This window comes from Pseudorasbora parva, chromosome 11 (genome assembly GCF_024679245.1).
Source record: "Pseudorasbora parva isolate DD20220531a chromosome 11, ASM2467924v1, whole genome shotgun sequence".
In the NCBI taxonomy this organism is placed as follows: Eukaryota; Metazoa; Chordata; class Actinopteri; order Cypriniformes; family Gobionidae; genus Pseudorasbora; species Pseudorasbora parva.
Window position 1 is genome coordinate 28,903,384 of NC_090182.1, and position 22,879 is coordinate 28,926,262.

Genomic DNA, 22,879 nt, shown 5'->3' on the forward strand with positions numbered 1-22,879 from the left:
GAGCCAATCAGAACAATCCATATTGCAGTAATGACGTGGTTAAGACCTTGAAAAAGGTATAACTGTTGGGACATTTGTATGTACGATAGGGCGAGGCAACGAGACGGTGAGAGAGGGAGCGCGGCCTATGAAACCCTTGTGAGACTTGAAGCTGGCTTCTGCTTTTGAAACTGCAAACTATTCTTAAGTACATTTTTATTTTAATTAATTACACTCCTGACTCTTGGTCTTAATTTCTTCAAAATTGGTCCTGGGTCATAAGCTGTTAACCCCTAACACAGTAAGTACATGTAACATATACAGGGACACTATAAAATAAAGGGTTACTCTATTTTATTTTTTGAAATGTAATTTTTACTTTAATAGGTACTCTCTTGAGGGCAAAGGTGATTTTTCAGTGTTAATCTTGTCAAACATCTGGTGCAATGCAACACCAGGTTCAATGCAAGTGTTCTTAGCTAGTCTCAGCCAGACGTAGTAATAATTTTCAAGTCCAGCTCCACGTTTTTTAAATAGCAAATGCACTCATGCCCATCTGTGGGTATGCTGGTCATAAAACATATATATTTTCAAATATGTTTTCCATCTTTAAACTAGCAAAAGTGGACCTGCGCCATGCACTTCAGACCTTGCGCTCAGATCATTAAAATAGGGCATTTTATTTACGATTCCCACGTCAAAAGAATGGCATTTATTTGAAGTAAGCATTATCAATTTGAATTTTAAAACTATTCAGCAAGGATGATTTTTTTAAACACATTTATATTGCCCTAAAAGATCAATTATACAATATCCTATCACTGTCATATATGTTTTATATGATAATTTAGGACTGAACAGTATCTTTGGCAATTCTAAGTTGCATATGTGCTGTATATGTGATCATGTCAATACTTTGTGATATATCTCTTGAATGTGTTTACCTCCTTGTCGGGTGAACTCATCTGCTTCATGGTGCACCAGGTCTGCCACACATCCTCCATAATGAAGGCGCGAGTCGTGATCGAAAGCTTTCAGGGTCTCACTAGAGCTGTAGGATTTCTGAGTGGGTACGCGGCATTCGTCGTTGTCCAGGGAGGAGGTGGTGAACTGGAAATCTTTCCCACAGCGGCCGTGGGTCAGTGTACGGTGCCTGCGCTCCTTTAGATCCATGGCATCCGCTGCAGCCCGATGATCAAATCAGTCCGCAAGGTGGAGATCTCAATAGCTGTACAGTCTTTCACCTGTTAATAGAAAGACAACACAAATCATTAGATACAATAGTCCCAATAGCTATAGCTAAAATACAATACAATTTTACAATAGCTAAAATGGACAATATGAATTGCTGGTCTAGCTAGTGGACCAACATGTGTGCCAGAAAATCTTATCCAGAGAAGCTTTCTGCAAGAGATTCTTACTGATTAAGGCAAAATCCAAAATCTAGGCCTAAATGGAACCATAAATGAAACCATTCATAGAATCATATAACATCCGCTATTCAAAAAAAGTTACAAACTCTGTGGGCCCTATTTAACCATCTAACCACATGGTCATGGCCATCTTGTTCGAATGCACTTTTTAACAACGGAAAAACGGTGGCAAATCAGGCGCACGATCCAATCCGATTGTACCTAGTCTCTTAATGAGTCATGGGTGTGTTTTGGGCGCAAATCAGAGTTTCATCTCCCATTTTCTTTAAACGCCAGTTGCGCCTGCACCATGGATGATTCGCTATTTATATGGCAGAATTTGTGAGCAGAAAGATTGAATTCCTCTCTTCTCTAGAGAGGAATCCTTTTATTTTTAACATTTTAAAAATGTTTGTGTGCTGCTGTGTGTGTAATAAGCAGAGTGTACAATCCTTTGTGCACACGCCTATAGGCACATATTACTAAATTTCCCTTTACATAACAAAAAATTATAATAATACTACAGTTGCACTTGCACCTGAACTAGGGTTGGCGAAAACTAAACATTTTCTTGACCGACCACCGAGCCTCATTGGCCGGTTGAAACCCGCAATTTCGCAACTCTATCACATCTCTCAATGATCTCTCTGCCGCTCTGCCTTCCGCTCTCACAGACACACTGTCCCGGTGACCTTTTGAGTGCGCAAACCCAAATGCCGTGACCTCGCACCAAATGTTTTTTATTGGTTTATTAAGTACAAACAGGCGAGTGAAAAATTGAGTGTGAGGGGTTTGTTCACGTCACACAAAAATATTTTGGAATGAGATGGCTAACTGTAGTAGCCTTAAGTCCACTGTCTATAATAGTCTAATTTAGAGATCACTTGTTTTTTTAACCGACAACTGACAACATTGATCGGTTAACATTGATACGGTCAACCATCGGTCAAACGGTCATCGGTTAGCATCCCTAACCTGAACACTCCTCATTTTCCAACCAGCATGTCCATTGGCGAACAGATGGGTGCGATTGTATTTGCTATTTAAACGTGGTGTGATGTGAATATAATAACTGCGTTGGGCTGAAACTAGCAAAAAACACTTGTATCGCACATGCTGTCGCATTGCGCCGGTGTATGATAGGGCCCTGTGTGTGTTCAGTTCTGAAATGTTTTGGCTTAATAATTTGATTTTGCTTTAACCACAAAAAAAATACATGGCAACATTTTACTATTCCAAAGAACTTTGTTCACAGATGTTCTATATGGATCAGCAAAGACTGAGAAAAATGCTTATTTCTATGTATTAGAAAGAAAACAGCACATCATTCAGTCATTATGTCAAAAGAATACATCCTGTCTGTGATCTACAGACAAACAAAATCTCTGTAAACAGCAACTGTGGCTGCATGGTGTGTTCATAAACAAAACAGTGCAGAACCATCTAAACCAAAAGAAGAAAGCTGTCATTACAGTCATAATCACAGAAGAAATAGTGGAGCAGGAACTGAGATGTGTGGAGGAGTGATGTCATGATGCCGGCGAAGAATGAGTGATAGAGTGAAACAGAGGAGGAGATGGAGGAGGAGAAAGGAAATGACTTGAGGGCATTGCGAGTCTCTCCCTCATTATCGCAGACAGAGTGAGAAAAGCTCCCTCTGTGGCCGTGAGAGGATAATCACAGATGCCTGGATGTGCCGCGGAAAACACAGCCGAACACACAGCCCGGCCCGATCGTATCACACGCTCACACACAGAAACAACAGCGCTAATCTTTCTGAAATCCAATGCACACTGACTAAGATGCTACCCTAGCCCTAAACTATCAACACCACACTTCTTTTAAGGTGCTTTAAACATTCAAATACTTTTTTCAGTTTTATCTTGTTTTTGTTTTTTTTAGGAATGCAATTTTATATATATATATATATATATATATATATATATATATATATATATATATATATATATATATATATATATATATATATATATATATATATATATATATATATATATATACACACTCCTGAAAAAAATCGTAAGACCAGGGGATGCATTGTAAGTTTTACACATTTCGCACTATTGGATCATAACTGGGTTGTAAGTGCTGCTTCAAAATGCCGAAAGAAGAAACAGGAGCAAGAGACAAAAAATAGAGATTAGGCAATTTATTGAAAACTGCATTTAAACTCAAACAGGCTGTTCATCAGCTGATCAAAAGTTTAAGACCATAGCCATAAAAAGGTCAAATCTGCACAAAAATATGGCTTTCATGGCATTGTCCTTCAAGCAGTCATACTGTCAAGATCTCCTGATGGCAAGGGCAAATAGGCTTTCTCTCTTTGAACGTGGCAGAACATGGCAATATAAATTTGCATTCCTAATATATATATATATATATATATATATATATATATATATATATATATATATATATATATATATATATATATATATATATATATATATATATATATATATATATATATTTGTATGCATGCATGTATTTGCAAAAATGTATTATTTATATATATATATATATATATATATATATATATATATATATATATATATATATATATATATATATATATATATATATGACTTAATAGTTTTACACTGTCCGATTTGCCAGCACTGAATATATTGTAAAATATTACTATTATTATTTTTATAAATTATTATTATTATTATTATTATTATTATTATTATTATTATTATTATTATTATTATTATTATTATTATTATTATTATTATTATTATTATTATTATTATGCTTCACAAGTCCAGGAGAGAGCATTCAATTTTCTCAGCACAGTTCTTCCTTAATTATTTTACTTGACCTGTCACTGTGCAACTTTTCAGAGCATGTGCGCTACCCACAAAGGCCACATTTCTGACACCAATGGCTCCTTCTTACTTCAGACATAAAGGCACTGTTCTAGCGTGAAAGCCAGTTGACCGTAATTAGACACTAATTAAAGGTAAATTCACCCACACTCGTCCAGCTGCAGGCAGCCTCCCCCCCCCCCCCCCCCACACACACACACACACACATAAACTCTCTCTCAGTAGAGTACAGCAGGAGGAATTTTAGCTGGCCCCTCTGTGTCTGCCTGTTTTACTAAGTGTGATCAGAACAAACTCGGCCTACTCCTGCACCCCCCCTCCCCCAAACTGTCCCCCACCTCCCACTCTCCACACTGTTCCTCCTGCATTAGCTTGATTAGAGAAGAGGTCCACTGCCCCAGGGACAGTCCGGCGTGTGGCACACAGATGAGGATTTTCCTGCACAGCAACAGATCATTACATAACAGCACGGCCACTTGCTGTCCTGCACATACTAAAAATAATTGAATATGCAGAGGAAAAATAATCAGGTCACCTAACACGATAATTATTTACTGAGAAACGCTCGCATAAAGGAACGAGAGAGACAAAGCGTGTGACGCTGGCTTAATACGGATTCATTAAACTAAACTATAAGGTCATTTTAAGATTCGCCTCCAGAGTCTGTTGATTAGAAGCTGATATTTAATGTTTATAAAGTCCTCATTATGGGCTAAAACAAAACGTTCAATCGCAGAGGCCATTTACAGTTCAGAATGGGAGCGTTAACTACCCCTAATGTAGAATGGACAGAACTTCAGATTGTGGAATGCAGGAAAAATCTTCGCTCACAAATGAATAATTACCTGTTTAAACGTATCACTGTACATTTGAAGTAAACAAAAAAAATCAATTCATTGCATCTTCCTTTAGTCAACCAGGCTAGCACTGGAAGTCTTTGTTGTGATGTTTGGAGAGGGTTATTTGGTCAGCCATTGGGCTCCAGGGGCCTTTCAGACCACTGATTTAAGGTGCAGTGACATTGTGAATTTCTGCGAGAGCGTCACATGTGGAGGAGTGTGGGAGGCAGTCCTGCTTAAAGGAGGGCCCTGGGGCTGCTCTAACACCACAGTGGTGAGATGATGCACGATGGTGTGGAGGAGAACCGGGTCAATATGAGCACAGGCTGCAGCACAACCAGGTCAGTCTTTCCATTCATTACAGGCAGCGGAGGAGAAGAGAGGCCTCAGGGCTCAGAGCAGATCCTGCCTCCCTTAGGCTCAGCCTGCTGATACTTCCCCCTTTCACAGGACTCTTATCCTCCCCTGAGAAAGTGACACGGGATATGATGAAGAAAGAGCCATGAAGTGAGGAGGAACCACAGGATGGTGGACGAATCTAGGACAGGCGATCAGTTACCAAGAAACAATAATGGAGAACACAGTTTGTGAATATGCCTATCTATCTACCTTTCTACATACTTAAAAGTCTTCCTGTTCTCCATCTATCTGCTATCTATCTATCTATCTATCTATCTATCTATCTATCTATCTATCTATCTATCTATCTATCTATCTATCTATCTATCTATCTATCTATCTATCTATCTATCTATCTATCTATCTATCTATCTATCTATCTATCTATCTATCTATCTATCTCTCCATCCATCCATCCATCCATCCATCCATCCATCCATCCATCCATCCATCCATCCATCCATCCATCCATCCATCCATGGTGCAAGCACAACTGGCTTTTAAAGGAAATTGGAGATGAGATTATGATTGGTTTATTACATGTTACGCCCAAAACACACCCATGACTCATTAAGAGACTGTACAACCCTTTTGGACCATGTGCCTGGCATGCCAACAGTTTTTTAGTCGTTAAACTAGCAAAACTAGATTATGACACCCTAATTGTACCTGCAGCATGTGCTTCAGACCATGTGCTCAGATTGTTTCAAATAGGGCCCATATTGTTTGTGTGAGTACTTATGATTTGTGAGGACACTAATGTGTATAATGACATGGGTATTGCAACGTAAACATGGTGGACACTTTGTGTCCTTATGAAGCCCAAAGTATAATTTGGAGGGTGAGTGTCCAACAGCGCATGTGCAAGAAAGACAGAAGAGAAACAAAGTCACAACAATTGCGCTGCACGTGTCGAAATCAGCCAATATGTGGTTGCGTATACTTTGAAAGCAGTGCAGACACGACTGTGTGCGAGACGCATCCAGATGAGGAAAATGAAGTATACACAGGTCTTTAACCAAATGTCAAAAGTTCAGATGCCAAGTTTTCTGTGACTGTTAGGTTTAGGGGTATGGTTTGTGTAGGGGGATAGTATGATCATGCCTGATCAATGTCATGAGACATGATTACTGAACTAGGAAGCTGATTGAGACGCAGTGTAAAATAAGTGTGAGTGTGTAAAATAAGGGAGGCCTACAAAATATGCAGAGCAGTGGGTCCCTAGGATTTGTTTTCATATTTGCATACACATATAGATGAGTGAACATTGAATTTCAGGTTAAGAATCTGAGCTTAACTTCTTCCAAACCACAACATGCCACAGTAGAAATCTATGTGAGATATAGGCAAGAGATGAATTTCCAAACAGAGAATGTAAATAAAACTGCAGTGCATACTATGAAATCGCAGCTAAACTAAAGGCTTTACAGGGGAACGAGAATTAAGCTGAAAAATTACAGAGGCATAATTTTGGCATGCCAAAGAGCGTCTGCCTAAATTGAACTTTCAAGGACGAGAGCTTAAAAATGACACGGGTCTCCGCAGAAACAGCTCAGAATGAGAAAATCGGGCTGCTACAGAAAGATCACAAAGCAGTTAAGCTGGGAGCACTCTTATCAAGGCAGAGACATAAACAAACCCTTAACCTCACAAATTTGGAAGTTGAAGCTTCTTTGTAAATGACGACATAATGTTCTATTTAAGATGGCAAGGTCACTTTCTATTCTAAATGTCTGCACCAGCTACTTTAAACGCAGAATAAATTGACAACAAAAATAAACAAACATGACCCTGACCTCTCGATTTACTTTATGGTCTGTGCCCTCCGATGCCTCAAAAAATGCAGCTATTACTTGAGTTATAAAATATAAAAAATGATAATAATAAACAGAATAACAAACTGTCAAGTTGAAACATTAGAAGGCATTTATTGTAAACCACAGCACTTACATGTATAAGCGAATTCAATTTATCTTTCTTGAATTAGAATGAGAATGAATCAATTAGCATACAAAGGCTACATATATTTGTAATAACTTGACCTCTGCTTCTGTAATTTTGCAAATTATAGTTTATTTATCTGCATAATTCCTGTGAATGAACAAATGAACGAACAAAACAGCTTTATTTTTGTTGTTTTGTTTGTTGGCACTAGTGGCAGAGAAATTACATACTTTATCTTCATCCGGACCCTTTTTTCCAGCAAGGATACAGGCTCATCTGTCACACAACAATTTTTAAAATATATTTCAAAGGCGAATAAGATAGAAATGAGACAAGCACTGAATTAAATATGCCATTAAACACATACACACCATGGCACAATTTACTCAATAGCCAATAGGATAAGCACATATTTGCCCTCAATTTGGGAGGAAGTCAGAAAAGGGATTTCTATTAAAGGATTAGTTCACTTCAAAATGAAAATGTACTGATCATTTACTCACCCCCCATCTCATCTAAGATGTTAAAGTCTTTCTTTCTTCAGTCAAAAATAATTCATCTTGCGCTGCTGTGACTTGCCACAGATTGCGTATTCACGCTGGAACGGTCACGCTAGACACATGCTAGATGTAGTACTGCCCATGTGTTTACAAAGCACAAATACTAATACAAATGTCCGTTAGCAAAAAAACTAAACAAAAGGTAAAGCAGTGATGTCGAGTGATTTTAAAGTTGGAGATGGAGTTTTTTTTTAAAGGGCGCTTGTATTATGGTGCCTTCACACCAGACGCGAATAAAGCGTTAAGCGCAAGTGATTTGTATGTTAAGTCAATGCAAATATGCGAATAGATATTCGGCAGCATGAATAATAATAATACAAATCCATTACATTTATAAACCGCTTTTCTAGGAACTCAAAGCACTTTATAAAGAAGGGGAATCTCCTCAACTACCACCAATGTGCAGAATCCACCTGGATGATGCGACGGCAGCCATATTGCGCTAGAACGCCTACCACACACCAGCTGATTGGAGGAAAGGAGATAGAGTGATGAAGCCAATCTGGTTTGGGGTACATGATGGACAGTGGCCAATGGGCAAATTTGGCCAGGATGCTGGGGTTGCACCCCTACTCTTTATCGAAGGACATACTGGGATTTTTAATGATCACAGAGAGTCAGGACCTCGGTTTAACGTCTCATCCGAAGGACGGTGCTTGTTACAGTATAGTGTTAGGTATAGTGCTATACTGGGGTGTTAGGACTCATGCAGACCACAGGGTGAGCACCCCCTGCTGGCCTCACTAACACCTCTACCAGCAGCAACCTAGTTTTCCCAGTTGGTCTCCCATCCAGGTGCTGTCCAGGCTCAACCCTGCTTAGCTTCAGTTGATAACCAGTCTTGGGCTACAGGGTGATATGGCTGCTGGCATGACATGGCGCAAATTAAAATACTGAGATTTGAGATATTTAAGAATTTGCGCGTTAAAGGGGAACTTCAGCGCTGGGAAGATGAATATGTATTTAAACTGGGTCTTTAATGTAGGCAAAATGTGAAATTATTTTTGAATTTGATGCCTTCTAGACTGAGAAAAGACAGAAATTTGTTTTTGTCTTATGGGGATGAAAGACAACAATTCCCAGAATGCTTCGCTGCCCTACGAGGTCACTCCCAAAGCCACCACCACAGAATCACTGGATCACTTTCCCACTGCGTTCATTCATAAAATCAGTTCAGTTAAACAACAGACACTACAATCAAAAACTGAACGTGTTTGTTCAGTATAATGAGTGAGTCGCCGCACGAGTGTCACAGCACAAAGGCAGCAGGGTTTCTACTGATTCAAAACCATATGCTAATTGGTGAAGTAACCCTTTAACCAATCAGGAGCTTTCTCTAGTAGTGACAACAATGAGGACAAAATCATATGTGGATACCCGGAGCTGTATGATACATTCTTCATAATGTATAGAAACAGGGATTAAAAGGATCTTGCTTGGAAGAAAGTAAGAGGAGGTCGGACAACCTGGTAAGATGTAAAAATGCTCTTTACTCAATTTGAGACTACAAGCTAGTGAAAGCCGGCAAATTGAGCTTATTTACTAGACTGGGTCAACCTAACCTGATCTGCCGAAAATTTTATTTTGCCCTGCAACTAAGTCTGGAAATCTACATTCATTTCTACCTCTTCGATTACACTTTTGCGGGAACCAATCACAGACTGGCTTATCCACCTGGCAGGCTAAGGCTGGTTTAACATGATGACGGACAGAGAACAAATGATTTGCTGCATTTTAAAACAATCCATGTCAGCCATTTCGCAGCAAGACAAGCCGTCTGACAGAAGCCCCTCCCATGATGCAAATTTGCATCTGTTGTGAAGTGAATGTTACGTGCGAATGAAGCGAGCAAACAAAGTTTTTTTTTTTTTTTGTGATTTAGCGTTGCATCTGGTGTGAATGCACAGTTTGTCCTCGCACGTTTGCTTAGGGTGGCACTTCCGCCTACGTCTAGCGTGATTGCGCAATCAGTGGCGAGCAGCAGAGCAGCACAAAATTAACAATTTAGGTTAAAAAGTATATACATTTTTTTTTTTTTATTGTTGATGGTTTTGCTAGATAGGACCCTATTCCTCGTCTGGGATTGTGCTAAGCATCTGAAGGCCTTCAAAGGGATTTGAAACTGCATTGATTTGGACCTTCAACATTTTGGTTGCCATAGAAGTCTATAGTGGGGAGAGAAATCCTGGAATGTTTTCCTCAAAACACGTAACTTCTTTTCGACTGAAGAAAAAAAAGACACAGACACCTTGGATGAGATGGCAGTGAAATATCAGTAAATTTTCATGTTGAAGTGAACTAATCATTTAAGAAAGTAGAGCATACAGACGTTTCAGTGGTTTGTTTTATATGATGTATACATTTAACATGTGACACCATTGCCCTTTTCTCACAGACAGATCAGAGGAACAGATCTGAAATTATGCTGCAGCCTTGATGGCGAGGCAAAGCATAACAGAGGAGAACTGTGTGGCTTTTGATTAAGATTTTAATGAGTGCATCCTCTCCCAGGCAGGGGTCATTAGTCATGTCATATCAGAGGTATGACCGACAGGATAGAGTCTGTGCATGGCAAACTTCAGCTGGAACAAGGCCGCCATTTTAGGTCCACACACGACCAAATTCTAGTGGTGTATTTATGCTCAGTTTCTCACTCTTATTCTCTCTCTCTCTCTCTCTCTCTCTCTCTCTCTCTCTCTCTCTCTCTCTCTCTCTCTCTCTCTCTCTCTCTCTCTCTCTCTCTCTCACAGACATCTCTCTCTCTCTCTCTCTCTCTCTCTCTCTCTCTCTCTGGGGAAACCCTCTCCTCCGCTATATCTCACCTTCAGTGGGAAAAGAGATATTCATATTATCAGGCAAAGAGTACCCTGCTGCTCTCTATTTTAAAATGTATTGCACCAATCACCTTTGATATGAGTTGACCTGTTAGAATCATCTCAAACAAGATAAAATTCAGATCATGTAGAATTAGTGCAATGACACACACACACACACACACACACACACACACACACACACACACACACACATGCACAATTATTTTCCTAATCGCTCTTCCTTCCATTCTCCTTTCATCTCTAGAATAAAATTGCACCCCAATTGTCCATCAACCACCTTAATTTCACACTCTCACAATTAAGGAGCAAGAAGAGTGCCTGTTTATTAGGCTAATTCCACAATTCACATCCTTGCCATGCTCTCAGTTTCTTAATCTGCCTCTAAACAAAGGGATTTGAGGCATTTCTGTGCTATCGCAGCTAACACCAACCAAAACAGCCGCGCAGTCGCCAGAGCGAAGGTGCAAACGTGCACGGTAATTAAGGACCGACAGAGGGAAGCTGCTGCTAGGGTAAACAGTTAGAGACAGCGCGCGGCCTAGTCTGCTGGGAGTTTGAGTAATGACTTCCTCTACAGCTCCGGCGAGATTACGTCTAAAGCCATGCCGTATCACGCACAAGCGGGATAACACTTACATTAACCTACAGCTCACGTAGGGTGAAATAACAGGGATGGTGTGATGCTCTGCTGAGTGTTTCTAGCTATGGAAAAAGGCATATCTAAGCACACTTCTCTAATGTAGATGTTTTTTTTCCCCTTTCAGCGAGGCATGCTAACATATGCTGAGAGCCTGACGAGAAGTTCAGAAGTTAAGAAAAGCTGACAAGCTTAACGCCTGCAACAACAGCAGATGAGGTACTGTACATGAATAGCACCAGGTGAGATCAGAGGGGGCTTCGGCGGCTAAGGAGCACAGGTGCACCACTCATCTCCGCTCCACACAACCTTGATGAGGGTTAAAGAGACGTTGGGACTTTGACACAGACGGTGCGGAGAGCAGACGGAAGCGTGCGACCCACGGGCCATACCAGGGCTGCCAGAACCGGTCAGACGTCACCCGCCGGCACCTCCCAGCATTATTAAAACAATGCACTTGACAGCCTCGTATCGTCATCTCGGGGAAGATTAGTAAATCTGTGTCACAGCTTGACATTCTTACCATCTGCTGGGCAAATTATTCAAATTTGCAATAAATGCCACCATAGAGAGTGGTGATGCAGAGTAATTAGCAAACTGACAGAGGTGCCACATTATGGCTGAGTGAGGCCACGTTTTCTTCTACCTTGTTGTTGGTTTTAATCTTCATATCACGGGACATGAGAAGGGCAGGGCAGAACATGTTAGAAAGCCACAGAAGCACTGTTTAAACACCTCCCGGGTAAATGACACGCGCGGCCATGAGCCGAAACCTCTCCACGTTGAATAAATGCCAGTGGAGACACATTTCCTGTGCCGGAAATGTCAAAGTGAGAGCCGCGAGTGGGCCGACTCATCTCTGGTCTTCATCAGGTGAATAGGACACCCCTCCTCATCATCACAGCTTAATTTAGAAGGTGGTGATAAAAGCACCAGAATCACTTCACACGCTCACACTCTAATTCAAACCTACTGAAAACTCCACGTTACAAAAACTATACGTGCGAGAACTGGCTAGGATTGCCTCACAAATCAATTCCCCAACGGAATCTATTAAATTGGTAATTTACCCCAAAATTACAAATCTGTTAGCCTGACAAGCAACACCCACATCAAGATGTTTGGTCTGGAAACTCACCATAGACAGGGCTCAATCCGGCGGGATAAACGGTTGTCTTTCAAACTCCCTCTGCACGCGATAGGATAGCGCTACACCAACCAGGGCAACGAAGGTGGAACAGAGCTTGTTGATAGATTAAACATTCACCGTATCCGGTCGGCTAAACTCCGAACAAATCTTCCCTTTTTAAGAATGACTTCAGTGCCGTTCTTTGTTCTTTTCTCAGAGAAAAGCTTAACTCCAAGTCTTCCAGAATCGCAGTCAAAGCTGATTCGAAAGACCGCCGCCATTCGCCAGTTTCTGTGTTTACTAGAAGCACGCAAACGCAACTCGGCCGTCGTCATTATGCCATTACGTCATCCGCTAGGGTGCGTCTAGATTTCTAGGCTACAAATCTGTCATAATTTACTCATCTTCATTCTTCCGCACAAAACTAAATATTTTAGGCAGCTCTTTTCCACACAAAGAAAGTGAATTGTGATCATTATGGAAGCATGTTTCCGGCACATTTAAAAAAATATATAAGAAAATTGAGAGTTTACCATTATTTGTCTCAGAATTGCGAGATATAGTTAGAATGTCAGAACAGCAAGATATAAAGTCGCAGTTTTGAGTTATAAAGTCAGAATTGTGTGATGTAAAGTCACAATTATAATATATCTCGCAAATTCTGACTTTATATCACACAATTCTGAGAAAAAAAGTTAGAATTGTGAGAGAAAAAGTTGCAATTATCTTTTTTATTTTTTATTCTGTGGCGGAAACAAGATTCCATAGATGATGTATGGCATCACAAGAAAACAACAACAAGAAAAAAACAAAAACATTTTAATAGACCTATATTTGTAAAGTTTTTTTATAGCCATACAATAGGACAGTGTGAGGCCAAACATATGTTTAAAAAAAAATTCTACTGAACAGAAAACAGGTATTTAAAATTGTTATAATACTTTACACATTTTCAATAATATGTTATTACTTCTTTTTAATCAAATACATGTTTTTATCAAAATCTTATTATCTACATAAATGATCGCTTATCATTTTGCCTTTGGGTAACATATAACGTCAGTGTTACCCAAATTCAAAATGACTTTATGTAGATAATAAGAGTATCTTGGGCAAAATGAGGTAGTGTGATCAGTCACCAGAATAGCTTTTTAAGCTAGCTTTCCCAGAATGGCCATGGGCCATGGGTCACCACACAACCTTGCGCACATGACATCATAATCAGGTCCTAGCCACAGCAAACAAGTCTGGAGGGAGGCAATTAATGTCCATCAGATGAGGAGTCACAGATGACTGAAGGCTGGTCTGGCCAAGGGACAGCTAAACCCAGAGGGCTCAAAGACAAGGGGAGGGAATATGCAATATGCTGCACGCTCAAAGGACCACTGCCAAAGGATGCCAGCTCTTACGGTGGGAAATCCAAGATGGACCTGCATGATAAACAAGACAATAATGCTCACCATCCAAACATGATAAAGCAAATATTGTGGTTGCATATTGGCAGGTCATCGAAAAATGATGATTCACACCATCACAATGGAAAACTGAATCAAATTGTATTTGTGTGTCATATGTGATGCATGTCACTGTACATTTATAGCGGTGAATGTTTAATTCTGGCAAACAGCAATGGCTAAAATGTATTGCAAACGGAAAAAAATAAAAACAAAAAAACAATCAGAGAATGCATCACATTTCATTATATTTGAGGCACCGTCGCTGAACGGGCTGCTTGGCAACTATAAATGATGTTATGAAAAATGATACGAATACATTTCGGTCCGATATGATGCTTGTATAGAGGCAGAGTATGTTGTGATTAAATTTGCTACAAAACAAAGCATGCAGGCAGACAGACACATATCCATTGATAGGTGCATAAGAGGCTGTCGTTTGAAGGGCCTCTAATGAAAAGATTGAACACAGCAAAAGTTTAGAGTGATGCTCAGTGGGTAATGCAGAGTCCCAGCGCCGTTTCCCAAGGGCACTTCATCCTCCCAAGCTGTGCCACATGTATAATGCACATCATTCTCCTACCATGTGCCATTTTATCTACAACCCAGTCACGGATGCTGAAGAGCATGCTACATAAACAAGTGGCATAAAATTTATGAGTTAACATCCTGCAAAGCAGTGACAACATTCACCGTCTCCGCCATTCCAACACTTTCCGTACTTTATAACTTTCCACCCACCCCAGTGTCACAGGACTGAATTTGCCACTGGGGCCAATAGAAACACGGTTCCAACTCCAATAACATAGTTCACTGGTCCAATTAAGCATGCTAGATTTAGCGTCATTAGGAAAGGCATCTTTTGGAAGAAAGAAATTCAGGATGAAATGAATGGTGCACTGCAGTGATTCCATGTCAAGCCACAGAGAGCAGGAAAGGGTGCATTTTACATTCAAAATAACACTTAAAATAAGCAATCATTCAGTTTAGACCAAAGTAGAGGTCTGAGGTCTGAATAGAGGTCGGCTCTCCCAATCAGCGGGACCCAATCAGTTTTCTTGCTGCGCAGGAGTACATTCCAATTCAAAGACGGCAGCGGTCGGTAACACTGGTGTACTTTGGACGAGAGCTCCCGACATCTTTTGACAACAGCGTATCTGCGATTGAACTTGAAGTGAACAAAACTTTCGGCAGTGGTGGAGTTTACACAGTTCCCGTTTCCTGCCCTGAGCAATATATGTTCTTTGCAGGAGAACACCTTCAGAGATAATAGACAGCCTTTGTGGTCACATTTTGGAGGAGAGATGTCCGCTAATGAAACTGTCGTCAGTCAGCAACATTCTCTTCTTGCATGGATGTTAAAAAGGATTTCAGTAGCCATAACTAGTAAGCAAACAGTTTCCGTTTATTTCTATTTTTGGCTTATCACTTTGAGTGACAGATGTCGTATTTGATTTAGCCTATTTTTCTCTGTGACACTTTTTTACATGTGTTGACAGTATCATGATAAAACAAAAATAAAAAATATAATTACTGTATAGCCAGCATTTTATATTTGTTATCCCAGTCACTCTCTCCCAGTCACATGAGGTCTAAATTTTGCGGGATGAGTCGGGTCGGGAAGAAAATAATTTTAAGCGGTAAGCATAGAGTGAAATTTAAGCGAGAGCTAATGGGTGTGAAATAGAAACTAGCGGGAGCGGGATGAAAAAAAAAACAGTCCTGTGCAGACCCCTACATCGGATCATTTTTTCCCAATTGTTTTCAATGATAGCGCTGCATTATTAAAACCACAGAAGCGTAATGAGGTGTAATGAGGTGATGAGTATATATTTCATTCATTCACGTGGAGCGCTTCAGCGATTATTACTGGTCGCGGAGAGTTGAAGAATGATTGATTTTGGGTAAAATGCAGTGCTCACTGTTACTTTGCACTCATTATGCAACAAGCATAATGTTTGCACATCAAAATGTTTGGTCTGGAAACTCACCATTGAAAGGGCTCAATCCGAGGGGCGGGATAAACGGTTGTCTTTCAAACTCCCTCTGCACGCGATTGGATAGCGCTGCACCAACCAGAGCAACGAAGGTGAAGCAGAGCTCGTTGATAGATTAAACATTCACCGTATCCGGTCGGCTAATCTCCGAACACATCTTCCCTTTTTAAGAATGACTTCAGTGCCGTTCTTTGTTCTTTTCTCAGAGAAAAGCTTAACTCCAAGTCTTCCAGAATCAGCAGTCAAAGCTGATTCGAAAGACCGCCGCCGTTCGCCAGTTTCTGTGTTTACTAGAAGCACGCAAACGCAACTCGGCCGTCGTCATTATGGCCCCGCCCACGGACTCTATACACGACGTGATTGGCCCGTCCAGATTGTGAGGAATACAGCTCAGAAGGGTATTGAGAGTTCCTAGACGACACTTGGGGGCAGATTAAATTTGCTGCCGCTAGGTTGCGTCTAGATTTCTAGGCTACTGTATAAGAATGTAAGTTAGTGGTTGAAATGGGTACTGCAGTCAAAATTCAAAATATTGTTTGCCCCTCCCCCTCCTCAGACTCAACAGTCATGCAGTTTGCCAGTTTGAGGACACGCAACAGGAACGAGCACAATTGACAATGGAAGGTGAGGAGACTTACATACTGTAAGTTGATGAGTTGATTTAGCCTCGTAATGTGCTTCTGTTCATAGAGATTTTTAGACGGATGCCGAGGTCGGGTAGAATCTGTGATATCTGACCCAGCTTTTTGCTGGCTTCCATGGTACCAATCCACTGTGATTTCTGTCAACTGTATTGAAATATTATTGGGTAAATTGGCAATGTGCGTTATCACACAGACCAAAACAAAAACAGACATTACGACTCAGAACGCAGATTTCAAAGTATCAAAGAATAACTGACTGAAGCATTGCTTTTTAGACAAACGAGTATGTGAACTCAGCATGTTTCCTAAATATCTGCAAAAATATTATGTATGTTTATGCTTTATTGCAGTTAAAAACGGACATTAGGGCTGGGCGATTTGGCCCCAAAAATGTATCACAATATAATTTTCCATATCAGTCGATATCGAGAAATATCACGATAAATGTAAAATCTTTATTTCTTTAAAGTTTAAAGGCATATTTTTGCTCCTGAGTGAAAGATGTAGAAAACAGACAGTTAACTGTGGTTTTAAACTATCCTTTATTGTCAAAACATCACAAACACTTCCCAAACAAGTGAACAATTTATTAAAACTGAGGTAGATTTATTAATTAAAATATTAATTGTGGTAAGCTTTTTTTTACTCTACACTGTATATCAATAATATCATTACTTAATTGTGTAAGTAGTAAAACACTAAAAATGCAAACGGGCAAAAAAAATGCATTTTAAGTTAAGAAACATTTTGAGTCCCCCCTCTCTTGCCTCACAGTGGATTAGTCCACCGTGCATCTCTCTCCCTCTCTCTCTGAATGTAGTTAATGTAGATTTACCGCTGTGTTTGGCTCAATGCTATATGGAAGAACTTCAGAAGCACGACAATTTAATAAATAAATTCCGCGTGGTGAACCTAGGATAAGCAGCCCACGCACGTCGCTCTGTTTTATGTCGGATGGGATCGCCAAACTATCTCCAAACCACTGAAGTTGAGCGAACTAACTTGTCAACAATATCTGTGTCCTCCGAGCTGGTCGTGAGCGCTGAATTTTCTTCACTATCGCTCATTTTTATCGCTACACTTCACTCCAAACTTCCAATCCTGTCAGTCACTGACTGTAAACTACAGCACGTGCAGCACCCAGAAGCCCGCTCTGCAATACACATGCGCAGCATTACGCATAGCGCGTAAGCATTATATCTAGAATTTATCGAACTGTTGTTATGGTTTTATCAAGGAAAATTATATTGTGATAATTATCGTTATTGTTGTATCACCCAGCCCTAACTTACATACAGCACCTTTAATTGCTGAACTAGATTCAAATATATGGATGGATGGATGGATGGATGGATGGATGGATGGATGGATGGATGGAGGGCCGGTTAGTATTACAAAATAAATCTGCCAGGGTTTATTTTGGGATAATGAGCAGTGATTTTTTTTTCTTTTTCTTTTTCTTTTTTTTCTATGTATGTCCAGCCTCTTGAAAAGCTATTGGCTACAGCAGTATTTGAGCATAACAGGAAGTGGTGTCGGCCAAACGCATGACCTCCAAGGTGGCTTGATGACCGTGAACACAGCAGGGGTGACAGCGAAAGGTTAAATGTGAGTGGGACCTCCAGGGAGGCCTGAGACAGTGGGTGTGAAAAGATCTGACCCTCAGCTGAAATAGGAACTACACAATGCTTCAGGTCAATGTCACCGGATCCCCCACTGATAACAGCCATTATGCCACAGCGGCCAAACTGTAAATCCAAGGACATTAGCACAGCTAGTGTGCGTTTCAAAAAGTCAGCTCAAAACTTCAGAAGTGAGCCACCTGTGTAAAAGAACATGCATAGGGATAGCTTAAGAGACAGTGGATATGTAATAGTTTAAATATTCAACAGGAAACATCAGTCTTGTAAAGCAGAAGGGTGGCCATCATATTGATGGAAATAAGAATGGAAATGTCCTCTTCCTCCGCTACATGGGGGCCTTTCGGATTTTATGCTAAACACACATCCACTAGTCACTTCACAGTGTTACTTCCCAGTGTGAGCCTACGGGCGATAGTGCTTTTTTATTTGTTTGTAATGTTAAAGCATTCCACAAATGGCCAAGCCACTGGTGTAAATTGTGCGTACTTACATTTAGGCAATCGACAGAGCTCGTTACAACAAAACACAGTGGCTAAATTTATTTAGAATGGACTGAAAATCCAATACGCCAGTGGGAGGGAGTGAGAGAGAGGGAGAAAGAGGCAGGCATGGAGGAACGGTAACGAGAAGAAGATGCTGAGAAGGTAAATTGAAAACGTAAAAGATTGCACAGAAATTATCTCCTGTGAAGATGCTATTCTGAAAGGAAAAAAAAAAAGAATGAATAATGGGAGCTGGTATAGCACACTGCAAACAAAAAGCATCCGTCACTCTGTTGTGTTTGTGACTGCTTATTGAATATGCCTGTAAATTGAAATAGACAGGAGCATGACCACATGACAAAGAGGTCGACAAGCATCCATTACATTTTAGGTGATGCTGAGACAGATCGATATTATTTTGTGGGAGTATACTTCCATAATATGATGTATTTACAAGTGAAAAAGGATATTCATTGAGGGACATTATAGGACAGCACCTCATTGGATTGTGAGGAGCATTTGTAACTTTAAAATAATTCATGGGACTGAAGGAGTTGCTGCATAGTATTTATATGGTTCTCTAAGGCTTGGGACACACTAGACAATTTAATCTTAATTTTACTCTGGAAGACCACAGACATAAGGGCAGTTCCAACGATTTTTAGCATTATAATCCTCCGAATGCAAACACTAGAAGATTCCTTCTAGAAGACACCTGTCGATTGTAGTATCATTTTCACAGTGAGACCAGGTTTCACAGGGACTAAAAAGATCAAACATGACTTCAGAAAAACAACATTCTTACAAGGAGAAAAAATATATTAAAAAATAATATGCGTGAACTCCACTTTCTTTGGCATGTTTGTGGCAGCCAAATTTCAGCTATAGAAGCACACGGCATCCGGTTGGTGACGCTAGCTCGCTCTCATTGGCTATCGTAGGTATCACGTCAGAGGTAGCCCTATCAAAAGTCGGAAATATCAAACGTGTTTGATATTGACAATTTGGGATCATGCGGGTTCCGACGCGATCAGGAGCAGTGAAATAATTGTAATTACACCACACAATTGAGGATTTTTTTGGACAAAAAGTTGTTTGCAACAAGCATCCAACCAGGCCACACTCCCCGATCATGGCCAAAAAAATAAGATAATAACATTATACATTTGTTTAGTGTGGTCATAAATGTATCTTGGGCGTGGTTTTCACCTCACAGCTGCTGGGAAGTAGCCTAGAAATCTAGACGCACCCTAGCGGCAGCAAATTTGATCTGCCCGCGAGTGTCGTCTAGCAACTCTCAATACCCTTCTGAGCTGTATTCCCCTAACTCTTGCCGGGCCAATCACATCGTGTATAGAGTCGGTGGGCGGGGCCATAATGACGACGGCCGAGTTGCGTTTGCGTGCTTCTAGTAAACACAGAAACTGGCGAACGGCGGTCTTCTGAATCAGCTTTGACCGAGACTCTGGAAGACTTGGAGTTAAGCTTTTCTCTGAGAAAAGAACAAAGAACGGCACTGAAGTCATTCTTAAGAAGGGAAGACGTGTTCGGAGATTAGCCGACCGGATACGGCGAATTTTTAATCAGTCAGCGAGCTCTGTTTCACCTTCGTTGCTCTGGTTGGTGTATCGCTATCCTATCGCGTGCAGAGGGAGTTTGAAAGACAACCGTTTATCCCGCCCCTTGGATTGAGCCCTGTCAATGGTGAGTTTCCAGACCAAACATCTTGATGTGGGTCTGGCTTGTCAGGCTAGCTGGGAAGGGAATTGGGCAGAAATCATGTTCATGGATGCGGTTATTAATGTTACTGTAGTATGAAGCAGAGCAGGACCGAATGTTAAGGGAGCTGAGGAAGGCCGCTGGAGCGATTGTTAATAAGATGAACGCAACACATGCCTCGTGAGCAGCGGGACTTTTATTATGACACAGTTGCAGTGCCATTTCTGCTTTTCCTGTCATGAGTATGAGGTAACACAGCTTTGTTTATCATATTAGATACATTTGAGTGTGTTGAAAATTGTTTTGTGACGTTACTTTGTGCGTTTGCTCGGCGGCTGCTGTGACATTTGTTGCACACTGCAGTAAAAAAGTGTTTCTGCAAAATAAAACCGGAAACCAAGAGTTTGATACGACAGGCGACATCCTCAGACGTCCCGGTCGATTGGTTAAAATAGCAATTTTCTCATGATTTACAAATTGTTTGAAACACTTGGAATAATGTAAGTACTCAAGGCCTAATGGTTTTTAGATATTTTACTGATTTTTTTAGTCCACCTTTAACATAAACTTGGAAAAAATGTCTTTAGGGAGCTTATTTCTCAGAAACATGTTCATTAGCTGCCCTTCATCAGTATATGAATACTAAATGGTATTTTGAGATTAAAATGTTTACGTTTGCGTCTCAAGAGAATTGTCTTCAGAAAAACATGGTGTCTTTGCAAAGTTCTTAAGAGCAAAAAAAAACCCCATCTAAACAGTGAGAAGGCAAAGAAAGTGTCTGACGCGGCCTCCACAGTGCACTGAGGGAACAGATGCCCTCTACAAAAGAATTTCTTGTTTGATGAGAACATTTCCCCCCAACCTAAAATGCACCTCTACACCACTTTCACAGCACAAATGATCTTCACTCTTCCGTTGGTCTTTTCTCTCGTTCCCTCAATGGCAATGAAATTTGCTTTACTCGCCTCTTGATTCTATGCTGGATGAACTAATTAAACAAAGGCAGAGTTTGAAGGGTGATTACGGCAGACTGATTAATCTCCATAGAGTCAAGAGATTCAGAGTCGGCTCAAAAGAGTGTTTGAGAAAGCGCTGTTTCATATTCTCACCTCCAATGTGGGATGTAGGGGTTATTAAACAAACACACACACACACACACACACACACACACACACACACACACACACACACACACACACACACACACACACACACACACACACACACACACACACACACACACACACACACACACACACACACACACACACACACACACACACACACACACAAAACACGCATATTGTTCTCCTCATGTGTTCCTGCTAATTGTATCCACTCAGCATCACTTTCTATCCCCTTGTGCTTCCTTTCATTTTGTGTAAAGTCTTCCTCCGTCCCTGTGGCTGGCAGCACATGTCATCCTGCAGTAATTATCTTCACCCATTCTGGAAAGTGACCTTCAGCAACTCTGAGAAACATACTAATCAGAGAGCAATTAGAGCAGATTTGTCAAAAGCAGGCAATGTGAACCTCAACAGTGATCACTCCTTGCACGGGCCTGCTACTTAGCAAAGGGGTAGAAGCATACAAACATCCAATGTTTGCACCACAGGGAATATATCAACCATGGACAGGAATCATTTCTGCAAATATTCTTTGTTGAGAAAAAATAATAAAAAAATAAATAAAAGTTGCACCCTGCTGCAACAGTGAATGCTGATTTCAGTGCACTTTTTGCTTTTCTTTGATTTTTTATTTAGTTTTTGGTCTTGTTTCAATAATAATAAAAAATAAGCTTGGCACTGTTTATATAAATAGTTATCAATTATTGCAATTATTGAACTTTTTTTTTCATCAACTGACAGCCTGAGTGGCCATTTACACAACACTGTTTTCAAATAAAGACGAAACACTTTTTATGTGTTTTAGACAATGTGCTTTGCACTACAGCTGCTCTAATAAGTGATCAAATAAAGGGTGTCAGGAGTATTTAGGACTATTTTAAAAAGAGAGAACAAAATAGAGCAAAACTACACTACGAGCCTACAGACTGAACATTCACTGAAACCATAATGCTCAAAATAATTAACTGGTTTGAGTAGGGTAAACTTAAATGAACACATTTGTTCAATCAACTTGATTTCTTTTTCTTTTGAGTTCACAAAACTCAACATTTTAACAGCAACATAATCTACTCAACATAATCTACATTGTTTCAATGTTTCGAGCTTTAGAAACGTATTTATTTTAATTGAGAGAAATTTAAAACTAACAAACAAATTTAACTGAAACTGGGCTGGGATTTTTATTTCCCATGGCACTCGAAAGGGAGAGTAAATGCTAAAATTA

At 40.3% G+C, this 22,879-nt stretch overlaps 1 protein-coding gene across 3 annotated transcripts in view; it reads right to left on the bottom strand.

The window, feature by feature from the left end:
• tenm2a (teneurin transmembrane protein 2a) overlaps window positions 1–22,879 on the bottom strand; it is a 429,404-nt gene that overhangs the window by 337,133 nt on the left and 69,392 nt on the right. For all 3 annotated transcript variants that reach the window (XM_067457752.1, XM_067457750.1, XM_067457751.1), the window contains exon 2: window positions 924–1,223. In XM_067457752.1, coding sequence (XP_067313853.1) covers window positions 924–1,152 — 229 coding nt within the window. In that variant the 5' untranslated portion in view covers window positions 1,153–1,223. The remainder of the gene's footprint in view (window positions 1–923; window positions 1,224–22,879) is intronic.